General features: G+C 34.5%; 1 protein-coding gene and 1 pseudogene across 1 annotated transcript; one reads left to right on the top strand and one right to left on the bottom strand.

Moving 5' to 3' along the window:
- Positions 1–5,363: 5,363 nt before the first annotated feature.
- LOC120193572 lies at positions 5,364–5,726 on the bottom strand (annotated as a pseudogene).
- Positions 5,727–13,945: 8,219 nt separating this feature from the next.
- LOC120193482 (conserved oligomeric Golgi complex subunit 7-like) lies at positions 13,946–14,862 on the top strand. The gene is made up of 2 exons (XM_039195967.1): positions 13,946–14,307; positions 14,749–14,862. The coding sequence occupies exons 1-2, from the start codon at positions 14,143–14,145 to the stop codon at positions 14,845–14,847; spliced, it is 264 nt and encodes an 87-aa protein (XP_039051898.1). The 5' UTR covers positions 13,946–14,142; the 3' UTR covers positions 14,848–14,862.
- The last annotated feature ends 269 nt before the right edge of the window (positions 14,863–15,131 follow it).

Here is a 15,131-nt window from a genome sequence, read left to right as displayed (position 1 = left end):
TATTGTAAGTTTGTTGTATTTAAAATTATATTCAAATACCAAATTGTTATTAGTTTGATAAAATTTAATGATTGTGTTCGTTTTTTTAATCTTCATCAGCGATTATCGAATGACATTAACTTGAAGTAAATGCAAATTAAAGTACAAGAATTATTATTTGATAAACAAATACATTATTTTCCTCATCAATTGTTACTTGATGACAACAGAAGTGGACATGTTTTTCTAGTGAGTCCTGGGTTTCTACAATGCCCACATCTTCTGTCTTGTCTAGATCTTTCTCGAATATCCATATCGCAATGAATTCGATTGGATTTTGGATGGCCACGTTCCCTCAATAAACTCAGATTTGGTACAATCGGAAGCCAATCTTGAACCTCATCAGGGTCTTTATCATTACCTATGGGGGAAATTCAAATTCGTATACCTTAAAAACTTCAGATAGTAGGTATACGGGATCCAAAAAATGGTTATAGTATTGACGTGTACGCGAGCAAGCTGCTATCACATGAGAGTATGGATACTTCAGAGCTTTAAAAAAACCCGCAGTCGCACGTTCTATCCCTTAGATTTACTCTTAACGACACAACTTCAATCCCTTGAAGAGGTCGCGACAACTCTGTGACACGAAACATTTCATGTCTTCTAGAGAAGCTTGTTACAGACATTCCATTTGATGCAACAATTTTTTTCTGTAGATCTGCAACTAATCAAGGGTAATATACATGACCGCCTTGCATCCAGGTTTGAGCTTGTCCTACGAGCTTCGCAAAAAGCGCCCCCAAACGAAAATATGTAATTTTTACCAAAGCCGCTACAGGTAAGTGACGTGCACCCTTTAAGGTTGAATTGATTGCCTCAGCCAAGTTAGTCGTCATGTGTCCATATCGATATCCACCATCATATGTGTTTGTCTATATTTCTTTATCGATGAGGCTGATGTAATCGTATCCTTCCTCATTCTTCGCCCGCAAATCTTGAAGCATTGATTCAAACAATCAAGGAAGTAGTTCGTAACCTGATCAAAAAATGTATAACTTATTAACGTGCTTTCTTTGCAAAATTAAAACGATTGATAGAAAACAAACTACATCAGTTTCACCCATGATAGTTCACAATAATGTGTCGGAGACAATACCTATGTTGGACAAAGGGTGGTTGCCACATTGGACCCAAAGACTCCATTGCTGCTTTGATCCCAGCTCCGCGATCTGAAATAACACAGATGTTTTCCCTCGTGATAACATGTGCACGTAAATTTCGGAGGAAAAAAGCCCAAGAATCTGTATATTCTCCTTCGACAAGAGCAAAAGCAACTGGAAGAATGTTGCAATTGCCATCTTGGACAACTGCCAATAATAAAACTTGCTTGTATTTTCCATACAAGAAAGTTTCGTCGATCTGGACCATAGGCTTGCAGTATTTGGCAGCATTAACGCACTATGGGTTACTCCAAATAACCCGGTAGAATTGGCTTCGATCGCGAAGAACTCGATCATTATGGTATGCATAAGAGGTTTTGAAGTCCACAATTGTCCCAGGATTCAACGTCCGTACCAGCCTAAACCAACCTGGAAGTTCGTTGTAAGATGCATCTCATTCGCCATGAAGTTTGACAATGGCATTTTGTTTTGCCAACCAAGCTTTTTTATAGGAGACAGTGTACTCATACTGCTATTGTATAGCTGAAATCAACACTGCAACAGCTATATGAGAGCTTGTTTTACCGTGAGCATAATGGCTTGGCATATCATTTCAGAATCCAAGTTGGGATGATCTTGGTTGACCCCTCCAACACAACATGTGTGAGGACCATTGTATATTGTTAGTTCCCATATGTTGTTTTTCCTCTTCATTTTCGATACGTGAACCATCCAATTGCATCCGTTTTCCCGTCGGGCACAATAGTATACATATTTTTTGGTCGTCGATCGATTGACTCTGGACTGAACATAATTACGGATATTATAATTTTTTATAGCCATCACCGCTTCTTCTTTGCTTGAAAACTCCATGCCTAAATATAACTCACCATTATTTATTGATGAGTAATATCCATAGTCACTGAGATGAGGCATATCCGCAAATTCTGGCCCGTACATTACACCATAATCAGCTTCATACATGTGTGCAGGAGGGTCAGTTTGTGCCATATTTCTTGGAACTTCATCGTCATCGGAGTTGAATTGCGGTGATTCTGGGTGAATGAATAGTCAAGTCTCAGCACCATCCGCACCAGGCTCACAAAGCGGTTCTTCTGGTGGAGATGATGGTTCCTCCATGCTCTCCATATTTAGGTCGAAGAACCTACTACTTGTACGCCTTCCCCTTGAACTGGAAGGCATATCGACATTGAGATCGAAAAAGTTCGCAGTAGAATGCCTCCCCCTGGAGCTTGAAGCCATCGTGTCAAATGAAAACTGCACAGATGATTGCGTCGATGACATCTCCATATGGTCAAAGAAATTGCAGATGAATGCCTTCCCCTTGAACTGGACGCGGTGTTGCCATACAAATTGTTCGTGGATCCACCTCGGTACATATCGTAAGGAGTTGCGGATGAATGTCTCCCCATTATGGCATTAAAATCATTACACATTATTGTAGTCGGGCTGTCAACTTGTTCAGCCAGCCCATAGTGGGAGCTTAATGATTGACCCCGAACAACACGCACTTGAACAAAATATGCATACATCTCAATAGTGGCGTCTGAATAATTACTTTGAGCTTCAACCATCATTTGAACATCATTATTGTTCAAAATTTCGAACGTTGTATAAGTTAATAACAACAATGATGTTGGAAATCTGTACTGCAACGACGACATTCTTCTACTACTTCCAATATGAATCTTCCTTGAAATCTTCGTTATCAGCTCCTCAAGAGTTATGTTTCTCTTGAATGATATTTTAACACGCTCATTTGATACGAAACCAACGTTAGTTTCATCTTCTCGAATTTCACCATCATAATAAACAATAGCTGAAAGTCACGCCATTCTTTGAGTTTAAAAATGCGACAATATTATATCTGCAAAAAAGAATAACTGAAACAAACCTGATTAAATAAATTATATATGAACGAAAATATAACACAATAAATTTTTTACACATCAACGTAAATAATTTAAATAATATAATTTTATATTATTACCTGCATCGCAAAACTATTTTGACGTATGCTCTTGCTTTTCAATTTTACAAACACAAAAATTAATTGAAAATAATTAGTATAATATTTGTTCAAATAATCATAATAAACAATAAGTATAAAAAAATTATAACGAAATTTATAACGAAAAATCTCACTAACTTCTAAATTAAATATGAGAAAATTACCAGAATTATTACTCGTTGACGGAATTGTTGTATTAATTTATAAGTTGAGAGGAGAGTTGTGAGAAACTTAACCGGGAGTGAAGGGTATTTATAACCATATAAGGCACGGTACCTGCACCGCGCTATATGTAATTATTCAGATAAAAGGTATAGCGCGGACCCTAATTCATACCCAGGTATAGCGTTGAGCAGGGGCGGTGCTATACCCCTACGTGGCGTATAGCGCGGATCGGGGGCGCGCTATACCCACGTGTAAGTCATGTCAACATATAGCGCGGTACATGGGGCGCGCTATACCCCACGTGGCGCCAAATCAGCATATAGCGCGGGGCAGGGAGCGCGCTTTACTGCTACGAGTATTAGATCGGGAAATATAATCTGACCGGTGTTAAATCGATAAATATACCAAATGATTTTGTATTGTTTTTAATTTAAAATTTTGGTTATTTTAAATTTTATTGCTAATTGTTGATTTAAGAATTGCCAAATAATTTTTATAATCCCAGTAAATATAAAATAAATATTTTATTTTTAAAAAAACGTTCGAGATTTATATTTTGTTAATTTCGGTCCAATAAACTTATTTATTGTCCTTCTCGAATTTCCAACTGATAATCAAATGAATAAGTGAAATGGATAAAGGGGTCAAATTGAAAAGTATTGATTTGCACGGTAATCTAACCATAGACAAAGCTTAGTGGAGTTTAGTGTTCTTGTGTCAACTCTTGGACGTTCGTGTATATTATAAATTATATAAATATTTTGTATTAATATATATATATATATATATATATATATTTATTACTAGATATAATGAAACAAAAACACAGTCCCAAACTCCAATCCCACCATTTGATCCCTCCAAATTCCATTTTTTTCCTTACTTCGCTCACATCTTTTTCTTTACACCAAAGACTCCATTATTAATACCAAACAATTAGGGGTGATTAGATCAAGAAAAAGATTATTTATTATCAATGGTAATAATTTTTTTCTGAAATTACATATCTTTGTTTGTTCAAAAATATTCCCTTTAAGAAGTAATAGAGCATTACCAACAGTAATATAAATTACCCCTAAAATAATTGGATAACAAATATAGTGTGATTTAAACAATTTAAAGCTCGAATCTACACTCAACCACTGAAAGACTTACTGCAAGAGAATGTTAGCTACACTCAAACCTTATATTTCATGAACCAAACGATTCTTAATAAATGTTAAGTTGGAGTAAATAACTACCAAGCCTTTAAGTTTCATATTTGTGGAGTTAAATTATGTCATTCCAAGTTAGGTAATGGGATTTAAACCTTAGTTTTATCATTTGTTCATGCATGAAATATGATTGTGGAAATTATTAGTAAATGTGTATTTTATTGTTTGAATATATGATTATGTGCGTTTTGAAGTTAAACAGGTGGAAGGAACGTCCAAAAGAAGAAGAAATGAATTGAGAACACTAAAAAATTAACTCTACATTTTTATGTACTCAAATACTGAATTCGTGGTGAAACCTCTAGGATTTATTGGATGAGGCATGATTATTTTTTTATAGTTTTTACCTCTATGTTCTTGATCTCTTGTTTGAGCCCTAGAGTTGGTTTTTCTGATATAGTTGATATTTTGGCATATGGTTGTGGATGTGGTTGATCTGTCATGAATCTTGCTTTCTGATTTCCATATTATCGTGCGGGCATAGGTTAGACTGTCAACTTTTATAAGCAAATGATTTTACCCTTGGAATATTATTCCGTATGTCCCAAAGACAAAGCAGAATCAGAGCTTAGTGTACTGGTATAGATGAACAGTATATCATAATTGTTCATTCGGCTGGTCAGTTGCTAATTCCAGGTAACAAAAGAAAAAAAATATATTAGATTCAAGGAAACTTTCAGAATTAACAAGATTTCCGTTACTCAAAATTAAGGTCAACTCTTTTTCCATACTATATTTCCAAGCCCTTATTTACCCATACAAAAACCCAAGAGGCCCCTACCGAAGAAAAACCCAATCACTAATCAGCCTCTTCTGCCATAAAATTAGTTGATTTGAACTTGAATCACATCGTTCTTCTCCTCCTCCTTGATCTTAGGAACCACCACTTTGAGCACACCGTTCTTCATCTCAGCCTTGATGTGATCGGTCTTGTAAACTTTCTCAGGCAAATGGATCCTGCTGGTGTACCTTCCGTCAGTTTCCTCGTCTTTGATAACCAGAGTATGTTGTTCCACGGACACTTTTGACATCCTCTTTGCCCAGCCCCGGCATGTCAATCCTAAGGTTCAAGGCGTCCTCCGTTTCTTTGGCGTCCCAATTTCGGCGTAGACCCCCTCCCATGCCACGTGAAGCAGAGACAATCGGGTTCTCCATCATCATGCTCATAACCATGGTATTAAATTGAGGCTGTAATGCAGTATAACGGCCGCATCGTAACGGTTTTGAAGGTCACTGCGACGCAATGTAACTGTTCACGACAGCCGCAACACGTTAAAAAATCACGCCCGCGACAGCCGCAATACATTACGTAATGTTCGCAATATCTGCAACCGCGACAGATGCCGCAACCGCTGTTTTACGCTGTTTTATACTATGTTCATAACTTGGCTCAGGCTCCTCGTTGGGAAGAACGGATCAAACACATCTGCACATAAACAAATGGATTGGCCAAATCATTAACAAATTCAGATAATTAGAAGGAATAAAACAAAAGAACTCGAAATGGAAAACAGAACGTAGAAAAACTACCTGAGAAGAAACCATCACCACGGCGAGCAAGTGAACGACAGCAGCGGCGATCGTCGTACCAGTAAGATATGTTTAATAAATTGAGCATGTATTTTATGAGCCGAGCTCAACTCGAATTCTTAACGAACCGAAACGAACTACTTGATATTCGACTCGAAAAGTTCGTGTGTTGCTCGAAAATATAATATATTAAGATTTTTTTAAAATAAATTATTAATAATATTAACATTTATGTATTGATTTTTTTTAAATACAGTAAGATTTTCATGTATTTAAGATTCAAGTTTGAGTTTGAGACTTCAATCGAGTTAAGTTTAAGATTTTTTTTTCATTTTGAGCCTTTTTGAGCTGCTCACGAGCTTCGGTTCGGGATTTCGAGTTTGAGTCGAGCTTAAAAAATTTAAGGTCGCAAGTTTTCGAGTCGAATCGAACTCTATTTCATAGTTTTCGAGTCGAGCCAAGCTCAACAATACTCGAACTCGTCTCAGCTCGTTTACACCCCTGCATGTCACATGTAATGGCTAGAGATATGCTTGTTGTCTCCCAAGAAAAAGTAAATAAACTTTATTGGGCTTAGGCCTATTTGCAATTGGTTTCTGCATTTAGTCTAATGTTTTCTAGAAAAATCGCGAGGTCCCTCATCTTCCTAGATGCGGAAATAACTCCTTCCAAAATTTGTTGGTGACTAGCCGGAATGTGTTACATTTTATTTTTTTAATATTTATTTATAAACGTTGAAATATTAGGTGGTGAGTATAAGTATTTAAATAAATCTTACCATAAATTATTAGTTTTGATAATAAACTATAACAATATAATAAAGCTCTAGTATGTGAAGGACTATGTGTTGCATAGGACTGACGATGTGAAATGTTATAGTCGAGACGGATTGTAAAGATATTGTAGCCTTACTTCAACAAGGCACTGCATATTATTAAATTATTTATTTATGATTGACATCTTACGTTTAACTGTCCTAGTCTCTTTCATTTAGTGCTCGTAATTTATGTTGATCGATGCTATAATTATTGGCTTGCTGCATGAAGATATTGTTGCAAACGTGAGACAAATTGATAAGAGCGTAATTTAGTTGCATGCTATTTTTCTTTTGTAGTCAATAAAAAATTGAATTTGTGAAATAAAAATAATTAAATAATTAGTTATTTATATTAATGAAATTAATCTTAAATCATTTTAAAATTAATTTCATAGTATTTATTTACGATAAAATATAAAATATTTTAAAATAATTATTTAGATCTGAGTTTACTATCTTATTTTTCAAATAAAATTTCATTATTTAATATATATACATATACATATATATATTAAAAATAAGATATTTAAATTAATTGATTCATATATATGTCAACTAATAGAATGGTATTTAAAAAATAAAATAGTTGATTTTAAATATTTTAAAATTTATGTTATATCCCTAATAAATATTATAAAAATATTTTTTTAAAATTTTTAAATGAATTATAAAATAAATTTAATATAATATTAAATTTTAATCACAATTTAAAGTAAATATTAAATTTATTAAAAATATAATAATTAATTAATTAATTATCTTGGTTTAATGGTCACCCTTACATGGGCTGTGAGGTGCTCGGGCTTATGTTTGTCGTTTGGGCTGCAGTTGATTGTTCAGGCGCAACGACCTTTGGTGCGCCAACAAAATTTAGTTAAATTTTGAAAGAGGACGTTCTAAACGTGGCCAAATTGTCCCATTACGGCAGCCGGCAAAAGGGCACCCCAAACATTTAATTTAAGATCTACGATAAATTGAATAGTTCTCATAAAGTTCGTCGCGTCGGTGTAACAAGTTTCATGGCATATAAATTTTTTAATGGGCCGTGTTAGGTGGGCTCTACAACCTGATTAAAAAAATTCTTGAGGGACTCGTCACGCCAATAATTTTTTTTGTATTTTGTACTTTTTTAAAAGAAATTAAAAAAATAATATTTTATTTTCATGGAACTTCAACGGGTATAATTTTTAAAATTTTGACCGTTAGATTAACCGTTGTTAAACAATCGAATTTTGTTTAAAATTTCAATGGAAATTTTATAAGTACATAGTATATGTACCATTTCAGTATACTGGAATTTCACTGACTCAAAACTGAAGGAATAGTATTAGTATCATAACTCAGAGTATCGGTACTACTGCTCTAAGTAGTATCGATATATTACATGATATTGATACCTTTTTAGCATTTTATTTTGACAATATCGGTACTGCCTCAGCAGTATCGGTACTGTCTCAGCAGTATCGGTACTGCCTCAGCAATATCAGTTTCAGTATCGATATATATATCGATACTTCTTTAATTGTATCAATATTGTTATAGCAGTATCAGTACTACTATATTTAAAAATCATTTTTGACTCGATTAAAGTTCGAAACCCTTCGTAAAAATTATTTAAAAAACTTTTCCAGTATAGGACTCAAATTTTCAGTAGAGTGAGGAGTAAAAATTGACGTTTTAACTTTAAAGAATAATTATATATGTTCGAATGATTGAATCGAATATAATTTAAAATTTGTAAAAATTGATTAACAATTTTGTTTGGTATATCAAAATATCAAATTGTTTTCAACAATCTCTCCCTTTTTAATATAACAAAACATTTTAAAAAATGTAAGATTTATTTTGAAAAACTACTCCCCTTACTTTAACATTTGTCCCATTTTTGTTAAATCAAAAAGACTCAATAAGAATAAAAAAGATATATAATATAGCTGTGAAGAACAAATGTGCCAAAATAGGTCAGTCAACATAAATAATATCCAAAATATAGTGGGCATGATCATAAACATAATAAGAGGTAACATGGTATTAAAACAATGTGAAATATGATAAATATAAATCTGATCATCCAAAATATATTAGTATAACCAAATCCAAAATATCGAATGCGAATAAATTTAAGGAAACTGAAAGTTCAAAGTATGGCATTTGAAACACCAACAAAGAACAACTAGAAAAGCAATAACATGATCAATCATCCGATGGAGGATCGGGATCCGAACGAGGTAAGCGAAAATAGGCAACATCTTGTGAAAGAGCATCGATCTTATCCGTCACGGCATCGAATCGAGCTAGGGTGTCGCGTTGTAGCTCGGTCAATTGAGTCCCCAAGGCAATAAAATGGGACTCCATAGATGCAAACCTCAGATCTAAAGTATTAATCAGAGAATGAAAATAGGGAGGCATATCATTACTAGCGCTCGGAGGCTCGTCAGGGATGCGATTTACAGGATCATTAACATCTTGTAAAACATCATCGGCCTAAGGAGGAGTCGGAGCTGGAGCCGCTCGAGAAGAACTAGCACCGTACGTCTTTTTAGGTGTTCGTTCCCAATTTGTCCCAACTTGAGTCCATCCTGACTTGCGAACAGAGGTAAAATCTATTGGGGTACCCAATGGGATGACAACATATAGGTCGACTTTAAAATCAACTTTGATAAAGAAATTACTAAGAAGACAACCATAAACCAAAGACTTGACTCTCTTAGAGGGAATATGGTTCACGATGTCCACTAATTCACCGAAGATTATTTGAGTAAGATTAATTCTTTTATTGTTTTGAAAACAATGGATCCACCAAATGCCAATACTTTGGAAATAGGAATACTTTCCTTCGGATGGTCGAAACCACCAAGAGATAATCAAGTGAAGAAATCGCTCGTGGAAGTCAAGGATACTAGCGCTCTTTCCTTGTAACACCCTCAACCCGTACCCGTCCCGGATACGAGTCTGAGGTGTCACATTGACTTTTCAAACTTTGACTACTGACGAAAAATCAAAGAAATTTAAAACTTTCATTAAAATAACATTATTACTTTACACAAGTTAACCAAAACAAGACAAAACTGATCAGAGCATTTGTAACAGACACTTTTCTTACATGCCAACCATATACACGACAAAAGACATACTTTATCCGTTACTTCTAATCTGATCTTCTAACAGTGCTGCTGTTCTTGCAACCCTATTTCCACTCTTCCTGATTCTTGATACCTACGTGTAAATCACTTACACGCTAAGTCATAGACTTAGTGAGACATATAAATATAACAATAATGCATTCAATATGAATATGAACATGCAATCTATCAATTCAATCATGTCGTATACAATTCAATGTAAACAATAATAATATGATAACATATAACTATAACCATGTAATTACCTTTGATAACCTTTTATAAGCCCATGTACATTTTTGAGAACTCAAGGTATTCGAGTACATCGAGGTTGTGTGCACTATGCTGTCACCACAGCTCGTATGAGTCCCACTAGGGGTTATGAAATTTGTCCCGAATGACCTATGTACTGTATTTATCCCGAAAGACCACTCCTTAAGAACCATATACATATTCCAGTGGATCAGATCTGTCTCCAAGACACTGAAAATGTTCCAAAGGATACATATATATCCCGAATAACCACATAGAACCCTCGACTCTTGTCATGCCAACTATACCTATAGCTCTCATATCGTATACCATGGTCTTATGTTTCATGTGTTCATGTGTTCATGTCATTTCTCTTGTGATCACATAGCTCATATCACTTATCATATCACATGTGCATTTGGGTCTTTTCATATATATCATTTATCAAATCATATGAACATATATACTTTATGCGTTTATCATAATAATTATCATGTATGCATGTTCATAACTATTGTTCTATGAAAATCAACATAGGAATTAGACTTATCACAAGTCTTATTCCCTTGTACCATACTTCTAATATGTACTCACCTTAGCCTTGCTTGACTCGATTCTAATCCTTCAATTATTCCGGAACGAGATCACGTTCTAAATCTACATATTAATACATTGATACATATCAGTATACTAATTGATATATTCTAAACTATCATTCCTTAGGCTAATAAGAAAGCTATTTTTATCTTTTAATGAATGAATGCCACACCATGCATCCCTTGACAGGTGAATCGATGCACTATCCATGCATCGGTGCATAAATCCTATTCGATGTTTGTATTTTAAGTAGGTGCATCGATGCACTCCTTATGCATCGATGCACTCCTTATGCATCGATGCACTGATTGCATTCGATGTTCATTATTTGAGAGTGCATCGATGCACATTGAAGATGCATCGATGCACACAACCCAAAATTTACATTTTAAGCACGAATTCACTCTCTTTCTGCTTAATTCTTCATCTTTCACCTCCTTTAATATTCCTAACATTCATATACATACTTAAACTCACTTATACTCCATAATCATTTCTTTAAACTCAAAATTCTATCTTCCATATGAAATCCAAGAATCATACTAAATTTTCTACTTGTTCTAAATTCAATTCCATCACTTCATATCCCTTAATTAAGTGGATGACAAGTCAAATTTGTCTTCAAATATGAGTAATGAACTCTATTCCAAGATTTCATTCAAGAACTCAAAATCTTTAATCTCTCATATATCTTTCATCTTGTTGTTTAAGAACAAATTAAACTTTCCTTAAGCTTAATTATTATCTAGTGATCATAACCCAACCTTTAAATCAATAAATAATCAAGAAATCACAAACTTACCTTTGAGCTTGGAGATACGGGAGGAAGAAGAAGAAGAATAGAGTTTCCCAGATAACTCTTTCTTTCCCCCCACGTGATTCATTCTTATAAAAGGGGAAAATATCTTTCTTATCAAATGACCAATTTACCCTTTAATTCATTCAATAATTACCAAACAACCTTCAACTATATTTCCAATAAGTCATTAAACTATTAAACTATTTTACTTTTATCACTAAATTTCAAAAATTCTCATTTTAGTCACTGACTTGGATTTCGGGATGTTACATTCTTACTTCTAAGGAAGAAGGGATGATATCTCGCTCATTATCAATCCCGGTGTTTTCGAGACCAAAAGCACGAGCAATAGAGTCATAATCAATGGTAATGTATTCGTCCAAGAGATAGGAACGAATACTTTCAGAATCAATGGAGCAATGGTATTATGGCATACCATGTGTTCGCTCCTTCAAAGAACATTGGCGGTAGACACCGTTAGATATCCGACTCATAATAAGACATCCAATTAAACTGTCAAAAGTATTATGTTAGTATAATTAAACAATTAATATTACAATTTAAAAGTTAATGCAAAAAATACGAAAATTTAGCGCATGTCTACCGGGGATATCAATTCTCATCTGAATATCTACTTTGGTTGCACCCGAACTTTGTATCGATTATTCGGTGTCGCTATCTAAAAAAACTTACAAAATTTATTGTCATTTTCAAAATATTTAAATAAATATTATAAAATATGAAAACTTTAAATATATGAATTTACCTTACGGCGAGAGGAAACTCCATAGGAGCGGATGTAATAGGCGTCATAAACAGGGGACGATACCACACCCATGATTGGAGCAAAACTAAAAAAACGGTACATCCACTTTTTTTTTCCTCTAACGACTACGACCGTCTTACATAATTCATGATACAAAAACGACAAAATTGCATAACCCCAACTATATTGACGATATACAACGAAATCCTCCATTACCGGAAGATATTGGGTGTGCACCAAATTACCTGATTTATCCAGTACCAAGATCCCTCCAATCAACGTCAAAAGATATGCTCGAACTGCATATATCACCTCTTGCTCCGTTGATTGTTCATCTACTCTAAATTCTCCTTCCAACCACGTCATCCGTACCCGCAACCCATCAATGACATCGGTTGGAGCCTCATTTCCCAATAAATTTAAAATAATATTATTTACATTATAAGTGTTGTGAAGCACTACTGATATACCATTAATCAGAACGCCAAGTTGATACACGACATCTTCCAAAGTTATCGTCACTTCACCACAACGTAAATGAAACATATGCGTTTCGGGCCTCCAACGCTCAATCAACGCCGATATCAGTGCCGACATCACCTTAAATCCACGAAGAAATGTCGCTACATATAATCCGGATTGTGAAAGATATATCACCATCCGCTGATATGGCTCTTCATTCGTCATTCCTCGATGAAGAATTGGTTCGTTTTTCTCGCTACAATTTGAAAATAAATTATTTAATACAATTACATAAATAATTATTATTAATACAATAAATTTGTCAAAACTAAAATGAAATAAAACTAAAATGAAATAAAACAAATTAAACTTACCGTTGTCAACTCGATCGACGAAATGTGAACTTCATCAAGACGTAACGTTTCTAATCTTGAGACCATTTCAACACAAATTCTTCAACACAAAAGTTTTTGCTCTCAGTAGAATGTTTGATTACAAGTGAAAAATCTATCCAATCCAAACCTCTATTTATATTACTCTACCCAACGACTAGTTTTTTCAAATTGAAAATAGTCATTGGAACTCGTCACACCGGCGTGACAAGTTCCATTGAAATTAAAAAAAATCGACTGTTTAACAGCGGTCAATCCAACGGTCAAAAATTTAAAAATTATACCCATTAGAACTCGTCACGCCGGTGTGGCAATAAAATATTATTTTTTAATTTTTCTTTTAAAAAAGTACAAAATAAAAAAATAGTTTTTATTGAGACTCATCACGCCGATGTGACGAGTCCCTCAAGAAATTGTTTTAATCAGGCTGTGGGGTTCACCTGATATGACCCATTAAAAAATTATTTACCGTAGATCCCAAATTAAATGTTTTAGGCGTCTAATGGGCTAAATTTTTTGTCCGACTGTCATAATGGGCCAAATTGATCTCTACACGTCACCGTAGAGGCCCACGGTCCACAGCTCACAGCCGACGGCTCTGTTAATACCGAAAGGCATCTCAACTCCACTCTCGTATCTATGGTTTGCACCATTAGCAACCGCAACAAATACTTTCTCCGGAAAACCAAGAGAATCGCCCTATGAACTACGACCTTTTAGCGTTAGAGGTCTGAAGAAAAGATACAATGATGCTAGATCTAGGACCGTTTTCAGAGGAGAAATTCGATCCGAACAAATGGATAAACTCGGCACCCTCAGGATTCCCTCGACAAGCACACGGTGGATCTCGAAATGAAGCTCCAAATGGTCTCCGAAGAGATCGCCGCTTCGCTCGAGGAGCAAGGTTCTTCAGCTCTCCTCCGTGTCCCTCGCGCTACCCGTGATGTTCTCCGTCTTCAAGACGATGCCGTTTCTCTCCGCAATTCTGTTGCTGGCATCCTCGACAAGCTCAAGAAGGTATGCTACTTGCCTTTCAGATCTTATATCATTTCAATATTGCTCGAGAACTTTTTCTGGAAACTCGAAAGGGTCCTTGTTCATCGGAGGTCAAAATCATAGGATTTGTTTAAGTTTAAGCTGAATCGAGATTCAATTCCCCTTGCATACAGACATAAGATAAAATGTTAATCTTACGCTTAGATTTCGTCATGTTCTAATGCCATGGAATACTGTTTGTTTAAATTTGAGCTGAATTGAGATTCAATTCCTCTAATCCTCTTATATACCGAATTAAGCTAAAAAGTTTACTGTTTGAGTAATCCTACGTTTATATTTTGTCAAGTTTTAATGCCATGAAATAAGATTGGATTTGATGTAGGTTTTATAATTAGTTTGTGGATCTGAAGATGGATTTACTTTTCTACCTTGATCTCGCAACTTATTGGCTCTTATTTGCAGGCAGAGGGATCATCGGCAGAGTCTATATCTGCTCTTGCTAAAGTTGACACTGTCAATAATGTTACTAATTTAGTCCTAATATATATATATATATATTGACAATGAAACGCAATTCAGGCCTAATAATAAATGAAGTAAAGAAACGACATTTATCCATGTTTTTAAGCTATGAATGATAAAATCATGGTAGTATGATACGTGAATATAATGGCATGATAGTTATAATAATATAAATTGTTTCTAATTATGAAGTTAAATTGACACATGACATAAATTTATATATGTTGTTATGAAATTAAATGCATTTAAGTATATGATAAGTTTAATAAAAAAAAAGTAAAAAAATTATATCATTTGTTCAATATAGATGTGTTTAAAGTGTT

The sequence above is a fragment of the Hibiscus syriacus genome, unplaced genomic scaffold, assembly GCF_006381635.1.
Source record: "Hibiscus syriacus cultivar Baekdansim isolate YM2019G1 unplaced genomic scaffold, ASM638163v2 tig00116996_pilon, whole genome shotgun sequence".
In the NCBI taxonomy this organism is placed as follows: domain Eukaryota; kingdom Viridiplantae; phylum Streptophyta; class Magnoliopsida; order Malvales; family Malvaceae; genus Hibiscus; species Hibiscus syriacus.
Note: the sequence above shows the minus strand (reverse complement) of the source record. Positions and strands in the feature narration are given on the sequence as shown.

Bases quoted from the DNA above. Each gene is read 5' to 3' on its own strand.
- LOC120193482 (XM_039195967.1), top strand. From the start codon at position 14,143: ATGAAGCTCCAAATGGTCTCCGAAGAGATCGCCGCTTCGCTCGAGGAG. The intron at 14,308-14,748 runs GTATGCTACTTG...TCTTATTTGCAG, and splicing joins TCCTCGACAAGCTCAAGAAG to GCAGAGGGATCATCGGCAGA.